This window comes from Artemia franciscana, chromosome 2, assembly GCF_032884065.1.
Source record: "Artemia franciscana chromosome 2, ASM3288406v1, whole genome shotgun sequence".
In the NCBI taxonomy this organism is placed as follows: Eukaryota; Metazoa; Arthropoda; class Branchiopoda; order Anostraca; family Artemiidae; genus Artemia; species Artemia franciscana.
Window position 1 is genome coordinate 48,102,376 of NC_088864.1, and position 18,630 is coordinate 48,121,005.

The window sequence follows — 18,630 nt, forward strand, 5'->3', positions numbered from 1 at the left end:
TAGAACTATCGGAAAGCAGTGAATGGATCTTTCTAGTCTCAAAGGCTATATGCTCCCACATGATGCCGAGTTTGTTTGTAAACCTATAAAGTCTGCACAAATTGAAGAGCTGTTACACAGAACAAACATGCTGAAGTACTAACGGGTATGCAACTGGACATCGGTTGTTACTGAACATCGGTTATTGGGTTGGGTGGAAGGAAAGTGGACTATTTTGAGAAGAGAGGGTGACTGAACCCTCAAAAAGTGACTTGGCTCTAGCCAACCTTTCCAACTGTTTTTAAAGGTTCTTCTGAGCAATATGGGGGGGGGGATTTAACCTCAACATCCCTTAGTTTGGAATAATATATTTGGTTGAAGCTTTTTAGTATGGATGCTAAGGGAATAGCGTCTCCCCCATTATTGCAGACATATTCTTAGTGCGAAGTTGAAATCAAATTATATTTATTGAAGTTGGCTTTGGAGTCTCCTCAAGGTAAATATAGAGCCAGTAAAAATTGAACGGTATTGCGTGTTAATTTATCTGCAAATCTGTTTATGTTAATCAGATGCTCATTTATTTGTTCTTTTAGTATTATTTTGATTGTTGGAATGGCCCGGTGGCTGTTTTTGGAACTAACTATCATATACTATGCTTAACTGCATAAGGAGGGAGTGAGGGGGGTTTCCCATGAGCAATGTTTTTCTAACGAATCTTCCCTTAACAAATATAATATACCGAAAATCGATTTTGACATTTCAGGGTTCTCTTACAAGAAATCGTAAGGCTTTATGTTTTTCAGGACAATTTCTTTCAAACGGTTCATGGTAACGAACTGTAAGGAAGGAGTGACGCAACTCACTAGTAACCGAAACTCTAAAAAACTGAATTTTGATGTGAAAAGATACGTCAAAATAATTGGTTCATTATAGTTATTCCATAAATATAAGATTCATTGAGTTTAGTGTTACCCATCAAAGGCTACGACCCGGGGAAAATTTGCTGATTTTCGCAAAAGGGAGGAACGCCCTTAAAAGTTGAGCAATCTTAATGAAAATCACATAATCAGATTTGTCGTATCTGAGAACCCTACTGTAGAGGTTTCGAGCTTCAATCTGCAAAAATATGAAATTTTGTATTTTTTTGCCAAAAGAAAGATCGTGGATGCGCGTTTATTTGTTTTTGTCTTTTTTTTAGGGTTGATCATTTCGAACAAAAGGTCCTTTAATATCGGAAGAGGACTCATTTGAACGGGAATTAAAATTTCTAGTGTCCTTTTGTGACCAAAAAGAGTGAAGGGCTGGTGGCCAACCTTCCATGCTCCTTTTTCCTCAATGTCTCCGATCAAAGTTTTCAGTTAGCTATTTTGTTCACGATCGTTGAAAGCCCCAATAACTATGCCTTTGGAGACAATATGACCCTCCCCCCCCAGCCCTCGGGAAAAGGTCTTTAAATTAAGAAATTTGTCCTTTGTTCACTTAAGTATTTGTTATTGAAAAGTTTCCCCTTTTCAGGGGAAATTTTAGAGTGGGGGAATTTTCTAGAATTCCTATACGAAACGCTTTTTATTTGTCGTACTTTCTCTTCAACGACTCAATTTTAACATACGGAGATGTCTAAGGTAATTGTTCGGGGTAGATTCTAACCGGGATTGAATTATTTAGAGAATCTTTCCATAAGAAGGATTTTTCTGTAGAATGTGAGATGGGTTTCCAGGCATTACTTAAAAAACGATCAAAAGTTGAATAAAACACACAGTTTTTTCAACTGAAAATAAGGAGCAATATTAAAACTTAAAACGAACAGAAATTATTGCGTATTTGATGAGCCCTTACCCTCCTCAATACCTTGCTCTTTACGCCAAAGTTTGACTTTTTATCCCAATTCTTGAAGAACGACTCCTGAAACACAAGGATTGTTTAATTAGAACAATAAAAAGCTCTACTAAATGTAATAAGATTCTTTAGAGTAAAGAGCGAGATAGAAGAGGGGGTACCCCCCCCTACTTACCTAATAATTTCTATTCGTTTTAAAATGTAATATGGCTTCTTACTCTTAATGGAAAACATGCGTTTTTTATTCTCTTTAAGGTTAAATTGGTGTTTCATTTAATTTTTACTTGTTATAGGATTCATCTTTACATCCATAGCGGAATTTGTTATCTTTATGTATCATTTGAGTAGTATCCTGTACAATATTCCTACGGGAGCCCCATCCTGGTGTGCTATTGGAGTTTTAGCCCCTTGTATCCACCTATACTCCGACAACACACATTAAGAAATAAAACTAGTCCAAGTTTATAATTACATAAAGTGAGCTTTAACTATCAAGATGTTTAATAAAAGGAATTTTGATGTGGATTGTAGTATACAAGAGGTTCGTAATCTATGTATTTTTTGTCGTATTCTTAGTGGACGGGGACTGTTTTTCATACAGTTTTGGCTTATCAAAACACATTTACAATCCGTTTAGTTACCGAATTGTATGTATATTATACATACTAGGAGTGTACATAGATAACATACATAACATACATAGATAGATAACATACATAACATACATGAGATAACATACATAGATAACATACATAGGAGCGTTTTAGAACACTCCTCCCTCCCAGCCATTCTTTAACTTTTGAATTCAATCCATGGAATTTTCTTGATTCTGGACCTTCACGGGACGGTAAAGAGCAATATCAGAACTAAAAATCGTATAACCACTTCCTTCGGGTGGTTTACGAGCTTAGCACTTGAGCCAAATCTTATTTATTTTTTATTCTGAGTTTTTTCAACTTGTGATTTTTTTTAACTTAGAATTTTTATTCCTTTTTTGAACCATAATGCCTCGCTCTTTACCAAGAGGTGAAACCAAAACCAGTGGAGTTTTTTACGATTTTTCGTATGTCAGAGTTTACTTTTCTTTATGACATTTTAATTGCATGGAAAAGAACAACTGTTGAATGCGTTACTGTTTTTGCTGTTTAAGCAAGACCAGAGGAGTTCTTGAGATTTTTCATATGTCAGAGATGCAAGAAATTGACACTTCTTTTATTATTATTTTTTTTTTCAACTATAAAGTAAGGGGCTATATTAAGACTAAAAACGAACAGAAGTTGTCCCGTATATATGGAAGCAAGCCTCTACTTATTGCCTCTCTGTTTATGCTAAGAGGCGAAACCAAGACCAGAGAAGTTTTGTGAGATTTTTCATAGGCCAGAGTTTTATTCGTCTTAATGACATTCTAATAGCATCGGATACAACGACTATTTAATGCATCGTTGTTTACGCTAAGAGGAGTATTCAAGACCAGAGGAGTTTCATGAGATTTTTCATAGGTCAGAGATGCAACAATGGGAAACCTCTTTTATTTTTTTGTTTATTCAACTATAAAGTAAGGAGCTTTATTAAGACTGAAAACGCACAGACTTTATTCCGTGTATTAGGAAGCAAACCTCTACTTATTGCTTCGCTGTTTCCGTTAAGAGGTGAAACCAAGACCAGAGCAGTTTTTTGAGATTTTTTATAATTCAGAGTTTATTTTTTTGTATCAAATTCTAGTACCATGGAAAAAAACGAAAATTGAATGCCTTGCTGTTTACGATAACAGGTGAAATCAGAACCAGAGGATTTTGGGGATTTTTCATAATCCAGAGCTTTTTTCTTAATGGCACTCTAATAGCATGGAAAAGAACGACTATTGAATGTGTTGCTGTTTACGCTGAGGGGTAAAACCAAGACCAGAGGAGTTTTTGATATTTTCATAGGCCAAAGTTTTTTTTCTTAAATGCATTCTAATACCTTGGGAAGAACGACTATTGAATGCCTCGCTGTTTATGCTAAGAGATGGAACCATGACCAGAGGATTTTGTGATTTTTTTTCATAGGTGAGAGATGCAACAATGGGACACTTCTTTTATTTTTCGTTTATTCAGCTATAAAGTAAGGAGCTATATGAAGACTAAAAATGAACAGAAGTTTTTTCGTATATGAGGAAGCAAACCTCTACTTATTGCCTCTCTGTTTTCGCTAAGAGATGAACCAAAACAAGAAGAATTATCTTTAGATTTTTCATTGGTCGGAGTTTATTATTCTAAATGACATTCTAATAGCATGGGAAAGAACGACTATTGAATGGCTCGTTGTTTACGCTAAGAGATGAAATCAAGACCAAAGGATTTTTTCAAGATTTTTCATAGGCCAGGGATTTTACACTTCTGTTTAATAATTTTCCTAAAGAATAGAAAAAAGTTCAACTTTTGTTCCGAATTTTTCCATAAAGCGAAAAAAGCTACTACAGTTCTGATTTTCCCTGAAACGGTGAAAAATTTTCAAGTTGTGTTCTGAATTTTTCCATAAAAGGCAAAATTTACATCTCAGTTCTGAATTTTTCCAAAGAAGAGAAAAAAAGTTACACTTCTGTTCTGAATTTTCCCATCTGTACTGCAAAAGTCACCATCTGGTCGTTGTGCTATGCCTTGCAATCTTGAATTTCTGGGCATCATTCTGACAGCACACAGTGATTTGACATGGTTGCTCGCCAGTTTCAATGATGATGGATCATAATGGATCCATAACGCCCCGACCATCTGAACAGATAATGGGTTTTCTATTACAGGTGGTCATAGAATAAAAACAGTTGCTATGCCATCGTCATCTTTGTTTCCCAGAACTCCTTGGCACCATTCCGACAACTCTTTGTTTCCATTTTCATGCTTTGTTTCAGACAATTTCTTGGCCTGGTGCCTCTCAGTGTCGTCTTTATTATACGACTGCTGTAGACATTTCACAACAAGGGAAAGTCACCATTTGATCTTGTTGTTATGTCGAGATAGTCAGTTCTGAAAATTTTCAGCATCATTCTTATGACAAATCTATTGCATTGACATGCATGCTAAGCATTTTGTTGATGAATTAACCAGAGTGAATCTGAGCAGAGCCCTGACCATCTGGAGAATTTTATTATTATTAATTGAACAGTGATTGAATTGATAACGTGTGTAACGAAAGAAGTATTTTTATATACCAAAAAGTTCAACTTCTGTTCTGAATTATTCCAAAGAAGAGAAAAAAATTACATTACTGATCTGAATTTATTCAAAGAAAAGAATCAAGTCATGCTACAGTTCTGAATTTTCTCAAATAAGTGGAAAATTTCAACTTCTGATCTGAATTTCCCTAAAGAAGAGAATAAAGTTCAACTTCGATTTAAAATTTTTTCCAAGAAGAGAAAAAAGTTACACTTCTGTTCTGATCTTCCTCTAAACAGAGAGAAAAAAGTTGAACTTCTGTTTTGAATTTATTTCTAAAGAAGAGAAAATTTGGTTCTGGATTTTTCCAAAGAAGGAAAAAAGTTTACGCTTCCGTTCTGATTTCCCACAAAAACAGTGTAGAAAAAAATTACACTTCAATTCTGAATATTCCCAAAGAAGAGAAAAAGCTTCACTTCTTTTCTGGATTTCTCCACCTGTACTATAAAATTCACTATGTGGTCTTGTTGCTATGCCATTGTGATATTCATTACAGGGGAATTTCTTGGCACCATTCTGACAACTCTATTTTCCCGAGAATATAACGCTGTTTTTCCTAGATTTTGTTGGACTGGTGCCACTTAGTGTCGTCTATGTTACACGGCTGCTATAGACATCTCATGGGGAGTGAAACCATCTGATCTTTTTGTTATGTCTTGAGATATTCGTCCCCAAAAATTTTCGGCCTCGTTCCGTTGACACCACTATCGCATTGGCATGTCTTCTAAGCATTTCGTCGATGATCCGGGCAGAGCTCTGACCATCTGGAGAACTTTATTAATATTAATTGAACTGTGATTGATCTTTCAACATGCCTTAACAAAAAAGGCTTTTGACATGGATTCTAATATGCCTAAAAGTTCAATTTCTGTTCTGAATTTTCCAAAGAAGAGAAGAAACTCATACTCTGTTTTGAATTTATCCATAGAAGAGAAACAAGTCATGCTACAGTTCTGAATTTACCTAAAGAATAGAAAAAAGTTCAACTTCTGTTCGGAATTTTTCCAAAGAAGTGAAAAAAGTTCTAATTCGATTTTGAGTTTTCTCAAAGAAGAGAAAAAAGTTACAATTCTGTTCTGATTTTACAGAGAAAAGTTCAAGTTCTGTTCTGAATTTTCCATAGAAGAGACAAGAATTGTGAAGAAGAGAAAAAAAGTTCCACTTCTGTTATAGATTTGAATTCTCAACATGTCTAGCAAAAGAACTTTTGATAAGGATTCTAATATATCAAAAAGTTCAACTTCTATGTACATTTTTTCAATGAAGAGAAAAAAATCACACTTAAATTCTGAATTTTCCCAAAGAGAATTGTTCAACTTCTGTGTAGATTTTTTCCAATGGAGAGAAAAAACTCACACTTCAGTTCTGAATTTTCCCAAAAGAGAAATGTTCATCTTCTAATCTGTATTTATTCAAAATACATTTGATTTTTAATCCAACAAACAGTTTGGATTTTTTTTAGGTTCGAGACATCAAATACTTCGATGCGTTCCTGTTGCCGCCATCCAATAATTTACAGTCATAGATGGCGCTGTTTTTATCTTCCAACCCAAGTGCTACCCTCTTTTTTTACTGAAGTTATATATGGAAACAAATAATTTTTCACTTACATTATGTTAACTGATTTTGAGTTAGGTTTGTTTAGGCTCAATAGGCGTGCCTGCACGCCTACTGAGACTTAACAAACCTAACTCATAATCAGTTGCCGATTCAATCACTGTTATCAATAATAAGAAAGTTCTCCAGATGGTCAGGGTTCTGCTCAGATTCATTCGTTTATTTCATCGATAAAACGCTTAGCATGCATGTCAATGCGATATCATCGGAATGATGCCGAAGATTTCCAGAAACAACTATCTCGGGACATAACAACACGACCAGACGGTGACTTACTCGCTGTGAATTGTCGAAGATGACAATGGTATAGCAACTATTTTTTTTTCTATGACCACCTATTATAGAAAACCTATCATCTGTTTAGATGGTTGGGGTGTCATGGGATCCATTATGACATTTCATTGAAAACTGTCTAGCAACTTTGTCAAATTGCTGTCTGTTGTCGGAATGGTGTAAAAAATTCCCCTAAACAAAGATCCCGAGGCATAACAACAAGATCAGATGGTAACTTTCGCAGTACAGATGAGACAATTCAGAACAGAAGCGTATATTTTTTTTCTTGTTTGGAAAAAATCAGTACTGAAGTTTAAGTTCTTTTGTTTTCTATGGAAAGATTCAGAACAGAACCTGAACTTTTTTCACTGTTTTGGAGGGGGATTAGAACTGATGTAGCTTTTTTTCGCTTCTTTGGGAAAATTCAGAACAGAAGTTGAACTTTTTTCTCTTCTTTAGAAACAGATCAGAACATTTAGAAACAGTCAGAATAGAAGTGTAAAAATTGTGGCCTATGAAAATTCTCAAAAAACTCCTCTGGTTTTTGTTCCACCTCTTAGCATAAATATACTACAAAATATAATATTAATATAAATATAATACAGTATGTCATATACTGAACAACTTCTGTTCGTGTTTAGTCTTAATGTAGCTCCTTACTTTATACTTGAATCTACTAAAAAATTAAACAAGTGCTCCATTGTTGCATCTCTGACCTATGAAAAATCTCAAAAACTCCTCTGGTCTGGTTTTCACCTCTTAACGCAAACAGCGATGCATTCAATAGTCATTTTTCCATGTTATTGAATTGAATTGAATTTGTTTATAACCCGTTATAATATACATGAAAAACGGATTATAATGTGAATAAAAGAAAAGAGGAAAAAGAAAATGATCTAACAAACTAAACAACACTTCACCTTACTTAAGAACAATTGAAACATACAAAAGTAAAACATTCATTGAATCAAAATAGCGCTCCATGGATGCCGACCAATTCTACTATTATAAGCTTCTATGCTTTTTCTGATAGAAGCATTCGGGTCTATGACGCCGTATCTTTTAATGACCCAGGAATTGCTTGACCATGGTGGAAGGGCAAGCAGGTATTTGGCATACCGGAAATAGATTCGCCAAAGCTCCTTCGTCTCGATTATCGTAAACGTACGCCAAAAAGGTGCAAGGTATAGGAAATTTGGGAGTGCAGAAGCATTGTAAAGTTTTGCTAGCAGTTTTCGGTTCAGTCGAAGTTTGTTTGCTACTAAGCATCCGTATGCAGTTTCTGTTTGACGTTGGAAATGAAGGATCAAGAGCCTTCTAGTTGCTTTAAGACTGTCACCGATAGGAACCCCTAAAATTTCATTTGTGATTTTGGGGAAATTGGTGCGTCGTCGAGAATAATAGTAAATCCTGCTCAAGTTTCACCCCAGTTGAACAGAACCACGTCCGATTTTTCTTTATTGAATGTAAGGTTAATTTTTAGCATATTCCTTACTTAAAATAGCAAAATTCCTTTCGAACGACTGTACTGTTCGACTGGGGTTAAAAATATCATCTGCATAAGTGATAAGTGACACATCAATCCCTTTTAAAATACACGAAGGAACTGCGCTGGATTGGGCGTTCAGGATACAGTTATTGAAGGCAACTGGAGAGGTAAGGGCACCCTGTATGACGCCTGGACGGACTGGAATAACGAAACGTGTTATGGTCCCATCAGGTAGCCTGATTACAAGAGTAAGATGGTTATACATATCATACAAAGCACGAATGGCAGACGTGTCAACTCCACGTTTATATAGATCAAGGAGAATTTGTGCGTAAATCAGAGAGTCGAAAGCGTGGCTTACATCATGACTCCCTAGGACGAGCGAATCACCAGACTTATCAGCATCTATAAGTATTGACGATAGTGCAGCAAGTGCCTGGGCACATCCTAGGCTTTTTTGGAAGCCAAACTGATATGGCGGCATGTAGCATTTATGTGTAAGTTCTGGCATTATGAGTGTTTCAAAAATCTTGCAGAAAGTAGTAGTAACTGTAATAGGGTGATATGAAGAACACTCATTCAGCAATTTGTTCTTTTTTGGAACAGGAGTAAGACGACCAGAAGAGAATGAGGCTGGAACTATTCTAGTTGTGAACACCATTTGGAACACGAGATCAAGGTGACAAAATAGTAGGGGACTTCCAAGAAGAATGTGTTTAGCACAAATATTATGTGTACCCCTTAAAAAAGGTTTCTTAATTTTTTGCGCGGAATTCCTAACATCAGACAGTGAAACAATAAACGTGGGTGCAGCCTTTTTTGACAGTATCCGATTAAGATCACAATTATGGGGATATTCCACTTTTTAGTCAGGTTCTGAAAACTCTTTCAACAAATTGTGTTGCCAGACCTCGGCAGAGATATGAGCTGACGGAGCGTTTCTTTCACTCTGGTTGTGGGTCAAACTTTTCCACAGAAGCGCCGGATTACCAGAAACGAATAGCGGCTCTATGTTTTTGCAGTTCTTTGGAAAAATGGCGCTTTGTGGAAATCCGTATTTGGTTCACTATGCCGTTCTTGGGTCTCCCGCATTCTATCATTATCCATGTATTGTAAAGCCATTAAGGAAAATAAACTCTGGCCTATGAAAAATCTCAAAAAACTCCTCTTGTTTTGGTTTTACCTCTTAGCGTAAATAGCGTGGCATTCAATAGTCGTTTTTCTATGCTACTATAATTTCATTAACAAAGCTAAACTCTAGCGTATGAAAAAATCTCAGAAAACTCCTCTGGTATTGGTTTCACCTCTCAGCGTAGACAACGAGTCAACAAATACAGGTTTGCTTCCTCATATACGGAACAATTTTATACTTGAATAAACGAAAGAAAAAGAATTGTCCCATTGTTGTATTTCTGACCTATGAAAAATATCAGAAATTCCTCTGGTCTTTGTTTCACCTCTTAGTGTAGACAGCAATGCATTCAATAGCCGCTCTTTCCCATGGTATTAGAATGTTGTTTAGAAAAATAAAACTCTGATCTATGGAAAACCTTAAAAAATTCTGATCTTGGTTTCACCTGTTAGCGTCAACAGCCAGGCAATAAGTAGAGGTTTACTTCCTCATTTACGGAGCAACTCCTTTTCGTTTTTAGTCTTAATGGAGCTCCTTAATTTATAGTTGAATAAACGAAAATAAAGAAGTTTCCCATTGTTGCATCTCTGACCTATGAAAAATCTCAGAAACTCATCTGGTCTTGGTTTCACCTCTTAGCGTAAACAGCGAGACATTCAATAGTCTTTCTCTTCCATGCTATTAAAAGGTCATTAAGAAAAATAGGCAGTGGCCTTTGAAAAATCTCAATAACTTCCTTTGGTCTTGGTATCCCCTCTTAGGGTAGGCTAAACAGCGAGGCATTATGGTAAAAAAAAATCTAAGTTCAAAAAAATTTCTTAGGTTAAAAAAAATTATGTTAAAAAAAAAAAAATCAGAATGTTCAGAATCATATAAATAAGGTTCACCCCAAGGGCTAAGCTCGTAAACCCCCCGTTTTGATATTGCTCTTTGCCGTCCCTTGAAGGGTCTAGGTTCAAAAACATTCCATAGATTGAATTCGAAAGTTCAAGAATGGCTGGTAGTGAGCGGTGTCTTTAAAACTAAAGATGATATACATACAATTCGGTAACTAAAAGGATTGTAAATGTGTTTTGATAAACCAAAACTATGAAAAACAGTCTCCGTCCACTAAGAATACGAAAAAAATACATTGATTACGAATCTCTTGTATATTACAATCCACATCAAAATTCCTTTTATTAAACATCTTGATGATTCAAGCTCACTTTTATGTAATGACTAACTCGGACTAGTTTCCTTTCTTTATAATTCTCGCCAGATGGGTACTCTGCTCTCGCAACCACTGTGTTGCTTCGTCAGCGCAATAAACTTGGCGAACAAATGTATTTTTCATCGGATACATAGATACGACATTTACGACATGGGGCTGTGACAGTGCTGCGACAATATTCTTTGGCATGCAATGTTTCCAGGAACGTTCTTATCTCACGAGGGATTGATTACTTCATTTGGCTCTAGTATACTCCCTATGTGTTGTCGGAGTATAGGTGGAAACAAGGGGCCAGCAACTCCGATAGTACACCGGGATAGGGCTCCCGTAGGGGTGTTGCATAGGGTACTACTCATGTGATTATTTATTTTAGTTTATGTGCCTTTTGGGTTTCATTTATTCATTCATAGTAGTTTCTCTTCGTTTTACTATTACTACTCCTAACAAACTCATTGCAGCACCAAGCCGCTTGAGGTCAATGCAGTTACGCAGGCTCCTCCTCCATCCCAATCTATTCAAAACTTCCCTCCTTACATCCTCCTAAGAAGTTCCTATTTTCCTCTAATCTTTCTTTACGATATCCACCAGCTTTTCTTTTGGCCCTAAATGGTTGGTCGACAAGGACAATCTTTGACTGGACAATCTTTTCTGTTCGTATTAGGTTTCATTCATTCATTCATATGAACAGAACAGAAATTACTCCGTGTATGAAAGGGGCTGTCCCCTCCTCAACGCCCTGCTCTTTACGCTAATGTTTTTTACTGTTTTAAAAAGTAGGATTGAGAGAAATAGTCAAACTTTAGCGTAAAGACCGGGGCGTTGAGGAGGCAACAGCCCCTTTCAAACACGGAGTAATTTCTGTTCGTTTCAAGTTTTGATGTCGCTCCTTACTTTCAGTTAAAAAAATTGTTGTTTTTATTTAATTCTTAACTAGAATGAGTCATTTTTGAGCCTTTTATTTCATGCCAATTTCTTCATTTGTAAATGTAAAATGTAAATAGTAAATAGTAAAATTTACATTTCAAAATGTAAATAGGCTAATGAAATAATAAATAGGCTAATGAAATAACCAAAAAATAGTTTCATATCTATATATATATATATGTATATATATATATATATATATATATATATATATATATATATATATATATATATATATATATATATAAATATATATATATATATATTAAATAAAAATAACATTAATCCGAATCCCAATTGAGCTTGACTGATGTCCCTCAATTTTTGGAACTATCCTCCATAATTGGAACTATTCTCTAAAATATTCGTAACCGTTGTGATATAAATATTCCTGCTATTTCTGTACAAGTATCTTACTGTATTGTTATTTCGCCTTAACTAAAAGAAGACATATTAGAAAATCTATGATTTATAAATATACATTTCGGAATGGTGGCAAAATTAAAATGCTAAAACCGAAAAATCAAACATTTCGTGGTAACCAACTAAGTAAGGAGCGATGCGGTTCAATAGTAACCAAAACTCTAAAAAATTGAATTTTGATAACAATAGGTATATCAAAAGAATCGGCTTATTACGCTGATCCCAAATATATAAAATTTATTAAGTTTAGTCTTACCTATAAGCCTGAGAAAATTTGCCAAATTTTAGAAAAAGGGGGAAAATACTCCCTAAAAGTGAAAGAAATCCACGAAAATCCCAAGATCAGATCCCAGCGTATCAGAAAACCCTACTGTGGAGGCTCCAAGCTCCCACCTGCAAAATTTTGGAATTTTGAATTTTTTTACCAGAGATCACGGATGCGTGTTTGTTTGTTGTTTTTTTTCTCAGGAATGATTGTATCGATCCAATGGTCCTAGAACATCACGAGAGGGCTCATTCGAACGGAAATTATAAGTTCTTGTTGCCTTTTTAAGTCATCAAAACAACGGAGGGTAACTAGCTCCACTCCCACCCCCTTTTTGTCCCAAAAGTCGTCTGATCAAAATTTTGAGATTGTCATTTTTTCAGTATAGTTCAAGTGTGCAATAACTATGTCTTTGGAGATGACACGATTCCCCACAACCACCGGAGGAAGGGCCTCAAGTTATGAAATTTGCCCATTGTTTGCATATAGTATTTGTTATAGCGAAGTATACTGGTATTTTTCAGGGGGGGGGATTTTTTACGGGAAGAATTTTTCATTGGGATTGAAGTTTTCGGGTGAACTTTCTTGGTTGAATTTTACATGGGAGAGGAGGGGGAATTCGGCAGAATTTGTATGTAAAATTCATTTTATTTGTCTTTGTCATTTTATTTTATTTGGCAACCCCATGTTACACGTGGAGATGCTTTTGGGGAGCTGTCCGGGGAAAGTTTTCAGAGGAGTTGGAAATCTCTGGATGATTTTTACGTGGGGGGATTTTCTAAAGGAGAAATTTTCCATTGAAGAATTATCACAAGGAGAAATTCTCCATGGGAAATTTTCTGCGGGAAAAACTTTCCATTGGGGGGGATTTCCAGGAAATATTTTCCACACAGATGGGATTCTCCCATGACCTTAAAAAGGATCAAAATTAAATAGAACGAGTCTATTTCAAATGAAAGCATGTTGAGGATTATTTTTCGAGTGGAATTGTAAGCAAAAATTGTCTAGGGGAATTCGTACGGAGGATGGCATATTTCCTGGGATTATTTGAAGAACGATAAAAAATTAAATTAAATGAAACAAATTTTTTCTACTGAAGGTAAGGACCAGCATCAATACGAACGGAAATTGCTCTATATATGAGGTGGGCAGTCCCCTCCTGAATACCCCTCTCTTTACCCTAAAGTTTGACCTTTTTTCTTAAATCTTTAAGAACGATTCCTGAAACAAAAGGGTCGTGTAATTAGAATCAGACCTTTTTCTGAAAGTTCTTGAAAATTTTAGCATGGAGAACGGAGTATTGAGGAGGGGACAGCACCCTCATGTATGGAATCTTTCTGTTTGTTTTAAGTTTTAGTGCTGCTCCTTAATTTTAGTAGAAAAAGCATGGTTTTTATTTATTTAATCATGGGATAAGCTAAAGAATAACGAAGGAACCGTGACAATTTGGGGTGCCAAACCTGAATCTTTATTTTGCTTTTTTTCTTTTGCTGAAGAAGTGAAATGTTTGATTAGTGTTCGTCTACAACTCACGGTATATAGAATTTCCTCATTGCGTGATTATCTTTATTGTTTATGTGATGGAAAGACATTGTAATCTTTGTTGTTGTTTAAATTAAGATCCTTCTCTGTTTTTTCAGGTAAGTACGTTTAATTTCAGTATATTTTCTTTTTCGGGCACTTGTACTTTAGTGACACTGACACTGGTGAAAGACGCCTTACTACAAGAGTATATTATGAGATTTGCCGTTGGTTGTGCGAACAAAGCGCTCTTGATGAGATCATTAGGAGTGTGTTGATGTTGATCAAATTCCGTTGCCGAATCTCTGTCAAGGACTTTCATTAGTGTTACGATTTTACTCCAATAGTAGTCTTAAAACTGTTTGATAGTACCGAGCATTGTTGTTGGTATGTATGCCTACGTTGATATTGTTGAGCTGATTATAGAAGTATCGATCTAACTAGAAAAGGCCTAGCTAACTCTATATCTCCTGGCTGTATTATTATGCGTAAGGCGCACCAATAAACTGCCCCCCTCCTAATGGTCCAGTGCGTACCTCATATTCTATATATGCAATGAAATTTCCATGCGTTGAATTTGCTCTTATATTGCTTGGTACTTGTGTATTGTATAGTACACAATCGACAAGTGAAGTTAGGTCCTAATCATGTAGAAATATACCAAAATATGACAAAAACACAATGCTTTAGTAAAAAATTATGAAAACTACTGCAAAAAATTATGGTAGGGAGGAGCGTACAGAACGAATTATGTTACATACCTAACCCAACCAAAATACCACCTCTATATTAAATATTTGATAAAAATATTCCTACAATGTAGATTTCAACTGAGCCTAAGTTAATTTTCTTCGAATACTGACAGGTATAAACCGGTTATTGTCTGATCCGTAAATCTAGATTTTTGGAGGGTGTACCATATAATACACAAGTAGGTTACCTATTGCTTGTTTACCGTTAAATCAATTTGAAAGACTATTAGGGGTACATATTTGACCATTAGGGGGGGGGGGCTGTGGGTAAAGTCTATTAATACGCCTTAAGGAACAATATAAGTAAGTGTCTTAGAAAGTTTTAAGGAATTGTATAATGATTCCTTCTGGAGACTGGAAATACAGCAACAATACCGCGGTTTTCAGTTTAATCTAAGTTTAGTACTGGGGTTTTCAGTTTTATCAAATTTGTATTCAGTTTAATTCATTATGGAGGATAGATAATAACTCGGGTCTTAACTTGTCTAAAGATCCTTAGTTCTTGTTCGAGTATGCTTTTCTAAGGCTTTGAACACAGTTCTGTTGATTTGAACAGGACTTTAAGCCCTACCTTCTTTCTCTTTAACCCAATCTAACTAAAGAAAAAAAAGTTAAATTTCAGATATCTTTGTAAAAGCGAGTAAAAATTAACTGGACTTAAAATCACCACAAAAATCTATTAGATAGAGCTATGTTGAATGAATGGTATAAATATTTTATTATTACAGTAGTTAATTTACAAGGGGAATCACCTGCAGAATAACATGTCTCCTTCCATTCTAGTATAATGTAATAGGGCAAAAGACAAAAAGAGCGACCCTCCTTTCCACGGGAAATTATTCCTTAAGGTGAGTGTAACTTTCAAGAATGGATCTACAGTCCAATTAAGGCCTGGAAAGGCGCTTTACAAGTGCCTATCTCCACGTCTTCCTACTTCTAGGACGGGATTTGAGATTTGAAACTGATTAATCCAATGATACACGTTTCGGTACTTGTGTATTATACGAGAAATACTCGAGAATTTGCATCGCGTATGACGCAAACATGAGACAAAAACTAGTCAAGCAACTTCTTTATACCAGACAATTAGCTTTGGCTTGGTTGGAAAATACATTTTAGCTATATTTTATTTAAGTATTCAGTCGGTGTTTGGTTAGGTTAGAATAGGTTTCCTTAGGTTACGTATTTAATATATGCTATGCTTTACCCCCACCCCCCAATATATATAGCCCAAATTTGTTTCTAAACTATTACATTTTCATCATAATTTTGTTTTTTTTCATTAGCATTAACCAAACTTCAGTTCTCGAATGTTTCTCGTATAATACTTAAGTACTGAAGTTTCTTGCCTTTTTGATGAAAGTTAAAGCTAAAGACTTGTCTCAATCGCTTGTTTCAGCTGTAGCTTATACCATGATTAAGTAAATACGCATTTTAATATTTATACGTATCAGGAACTTCAAAAGGAATTCATTTGAGAGGGCTCATATTTACAAAGGATATTGATAAAACAGAAAAAATACTAATTACTTGAAAAATAAAGTAAATAAAGGAAACAGCAGTATTTTTAGATTTGAGAAAGGTCCAGTGCCCCCTTGTGTGTATAGTTGATCAGATATATATATATATATATATATATATATATATATATATATATATATATATATATATATATATATATATATATATATATATATATATATATATATATATATATATATATACCAGACTTCAGTGATGGGTTTAATTCCTTTGTAAAAGCCAAACTTGGGGAGATCTTGGCGAGGGACGGCGTTTCTTTAGATCTAATTAAAATACTTAAAAAGCTAGCGAGTCTGCAGTTCAGCAAGACCGAAGTCCCATACTCTCCTCCCCCAGTACTGTGGAACTGCATATTTGACTAGATATTTACAAATTAACTTTTTAAATATGAAAGGATCGTCGTTGGGCAGAAAAAAGATCCCAATTGCCTCAACAAAACTTGATTTCGCAGACGGTATTGTCCATATGAATAGTTCGTTTGTCGAACTCTAAAAAATAGTCTAGTAACTAGGTTTCACCGTTCAGGTAACTTTTACCGTTAAAAACACCATGTTTAATAATTTTCTGTCCTGCATCACTTTTGAATAGAGATTTTTTCACCTGACTGTTTTTTCAAAGCGGATTTTAAAGTTTCGGTTACTATAGACTGTATCGCAGCCTATTGTAACCTATATATAGCTATACTTTGGTGAAAAGTGACATTTTTTTTTACCAAAATGTATATACGGTTGTGAAATGTTTCATTCTATGTCATAAATCTGCAAAATGCGTCCCTTTTTCTTTTATGGCCCCAATGTCTAAAATATAGGTTCTAAAAGTAGGTTCTCGGGGCCTAACTAAGACCCTCTCGAGATCCTGATTGTTCGCCAATTTCTGGGCACTTCACATTTGAATTACGAATACAATGTATTTTTTCACTAGGGTAATCCCCCCGAAATTTCCGTGCGAACATACCCGACCAAAATAATCCACATTAACAGGAATTGGGCACAACTATTCTAAACTCCTGATTCGACACTGAACCAACTACTAATCTGAATATATAAGAGGGTGTTTACTAGGAATGCCATAAAGGAAAAAAAAATTATTTGGCGACCAAGATTTTTTCTATTGTATTCTTCTATTAGGGTTGGTTACCGTCATGAATTGATGGGCAAATCTCTGTTTTAGAGAAGTGAGCTGGGTCTGAGAGTTGTAGTTGGAGGGAGAGGGGCTCATTTATGGAAATTGCATTTTTATCCACTATATGCCTGAAGGGTGACTATTTTACAGGGTTTTATTTTTGAACTAACCACTTTTGAACTGCACTTCTCAAAAGTATCTTTAAAAAATCGGGAAAATGTAACATGTTACAGGTTGGCCAAGATACGATGAATCTCTATTGACTAGCTCATCCCAGGAAGGAATTAGTTTTCTATAGTTGTTTGATGGCGCTTTCAGCGCGGAAACAAAAAAAAATACGTAAAGTAAACGGTTGGACTCTGGCAAAGCTATTAAAGAATCAAAACAGAACCTTTAAAAACTTCAAGGAAACGAAATAAAACTTCTAAATTTGGAGATTAAAAACTGACGCTCCAACCTTTATGGTAGCATGTCGTATGTTTTATTTGCTGATTTTTGGGCTGTATTTCTTTCCTTTTTTACCGTCCTTCAAGTTATAATTTTCTTTCTTTCTTTATGTATTTGACTATTTATTGTTTCTCAATCATCATTTTAATGCTTAGGTTTTTAATATATCCGTTTGAATAATTTCCTTCGATTTTTATTAGTATTATTCGGACGCTTTATCGTTTGACCTTATAGTAAATTAAATAAAAAAACAAGTTTTTTTTTTTAATGAAATTAAGGAGTGACGTTAAAACTTAAAACGAACAGAAATTACTCCGTATATGAAAGGGGCTTTTCCTCCTCAACGCCCCGCTCTTTACGCTAAAGTTTGACTCTTTCTCTTAACTCTACTTCCTAAAACAGTAAAGAACTTTAGCGTAAAGAGCGGGGCGTTGAGGAGGAAAAGCCCCTTTCATATACGGAGTAATTTCTGTTCGTTTTAAGTTTTAATGTCACTCCTTACTTTTATTTAAAAAACTTGTTTTTTATTTAATTTCTGGACGTTTTTTAATTAATGCATGTTTTCATCTTGGCTCTCCGCACATAAATAATTAAAACGAAATTCGCATTTAAATTTTTTTTTTGGCTAAATGGTTTTCTCATAGTTTTAATCGGAAGATTTTGAGAAAAAAGGAGAGAGGGAGGAAGCCTAGTTGCCCTCCAATTTTTTGATTACTTAAAAAGGCAACTAGAACTTTTAACTTACGTAACGAACTTCTATATTCGTATGTTTTTATTGCGTATATGAGGGAGTTCATCCCTCGTCGATACCTCGCTGTTTACACTAAAGCTTAAATTCTATCCCAATTTCTTAAGAATGATTCACAAAGGCCGTAGAATAAATTGTTGAAATTACTAAAAATAC

The 18,630-nt window shown here is 35.1% G+C and overlaps 2 protein-coding genes across 5 annotated transcripts in view; one reads left to right on the plus strand and one right to left on the minus strand.

The window, feature by feature from the left end:
* LOC136042964 (cysteine and glycine-rich protein 1-like) overlaps nt 1–18,630 on the plus strand; it is a 122,673-nt gene that overhangs the window by 11,387 nt on the left and 92,656 nt on the right. Inside the window, exon 1 of one of the 4 annotated variants that reach the window (XM_065727883.1) lies at nt 13,960–13,982. The exons of 2 other annotated variants lie outside the window; for them this stretch is intronic. The gene's annotated coding sequence lies outside the window, so the exon portion shown is untranslated. Of the gene's footprint in view, nt 1–13,959; nt 13,983–14,058; nt 14,251–18,630 lie in introns of those variants that run through there. One more of the 4 variants, XM_065727866.1, reaches the window with a different exon arrangement.
* On the minus strand, nt 8,369–9,046 carry LOC136035080 (uncharacterized). The gene has a single exon (XM_065716671.1). The coding sequence runs from the start codon at nt 9,044–9,046 to the stop codon at nt 8,369–8,371; it is 678 nt and encodes a 225-aa protein (XP_065572743.1).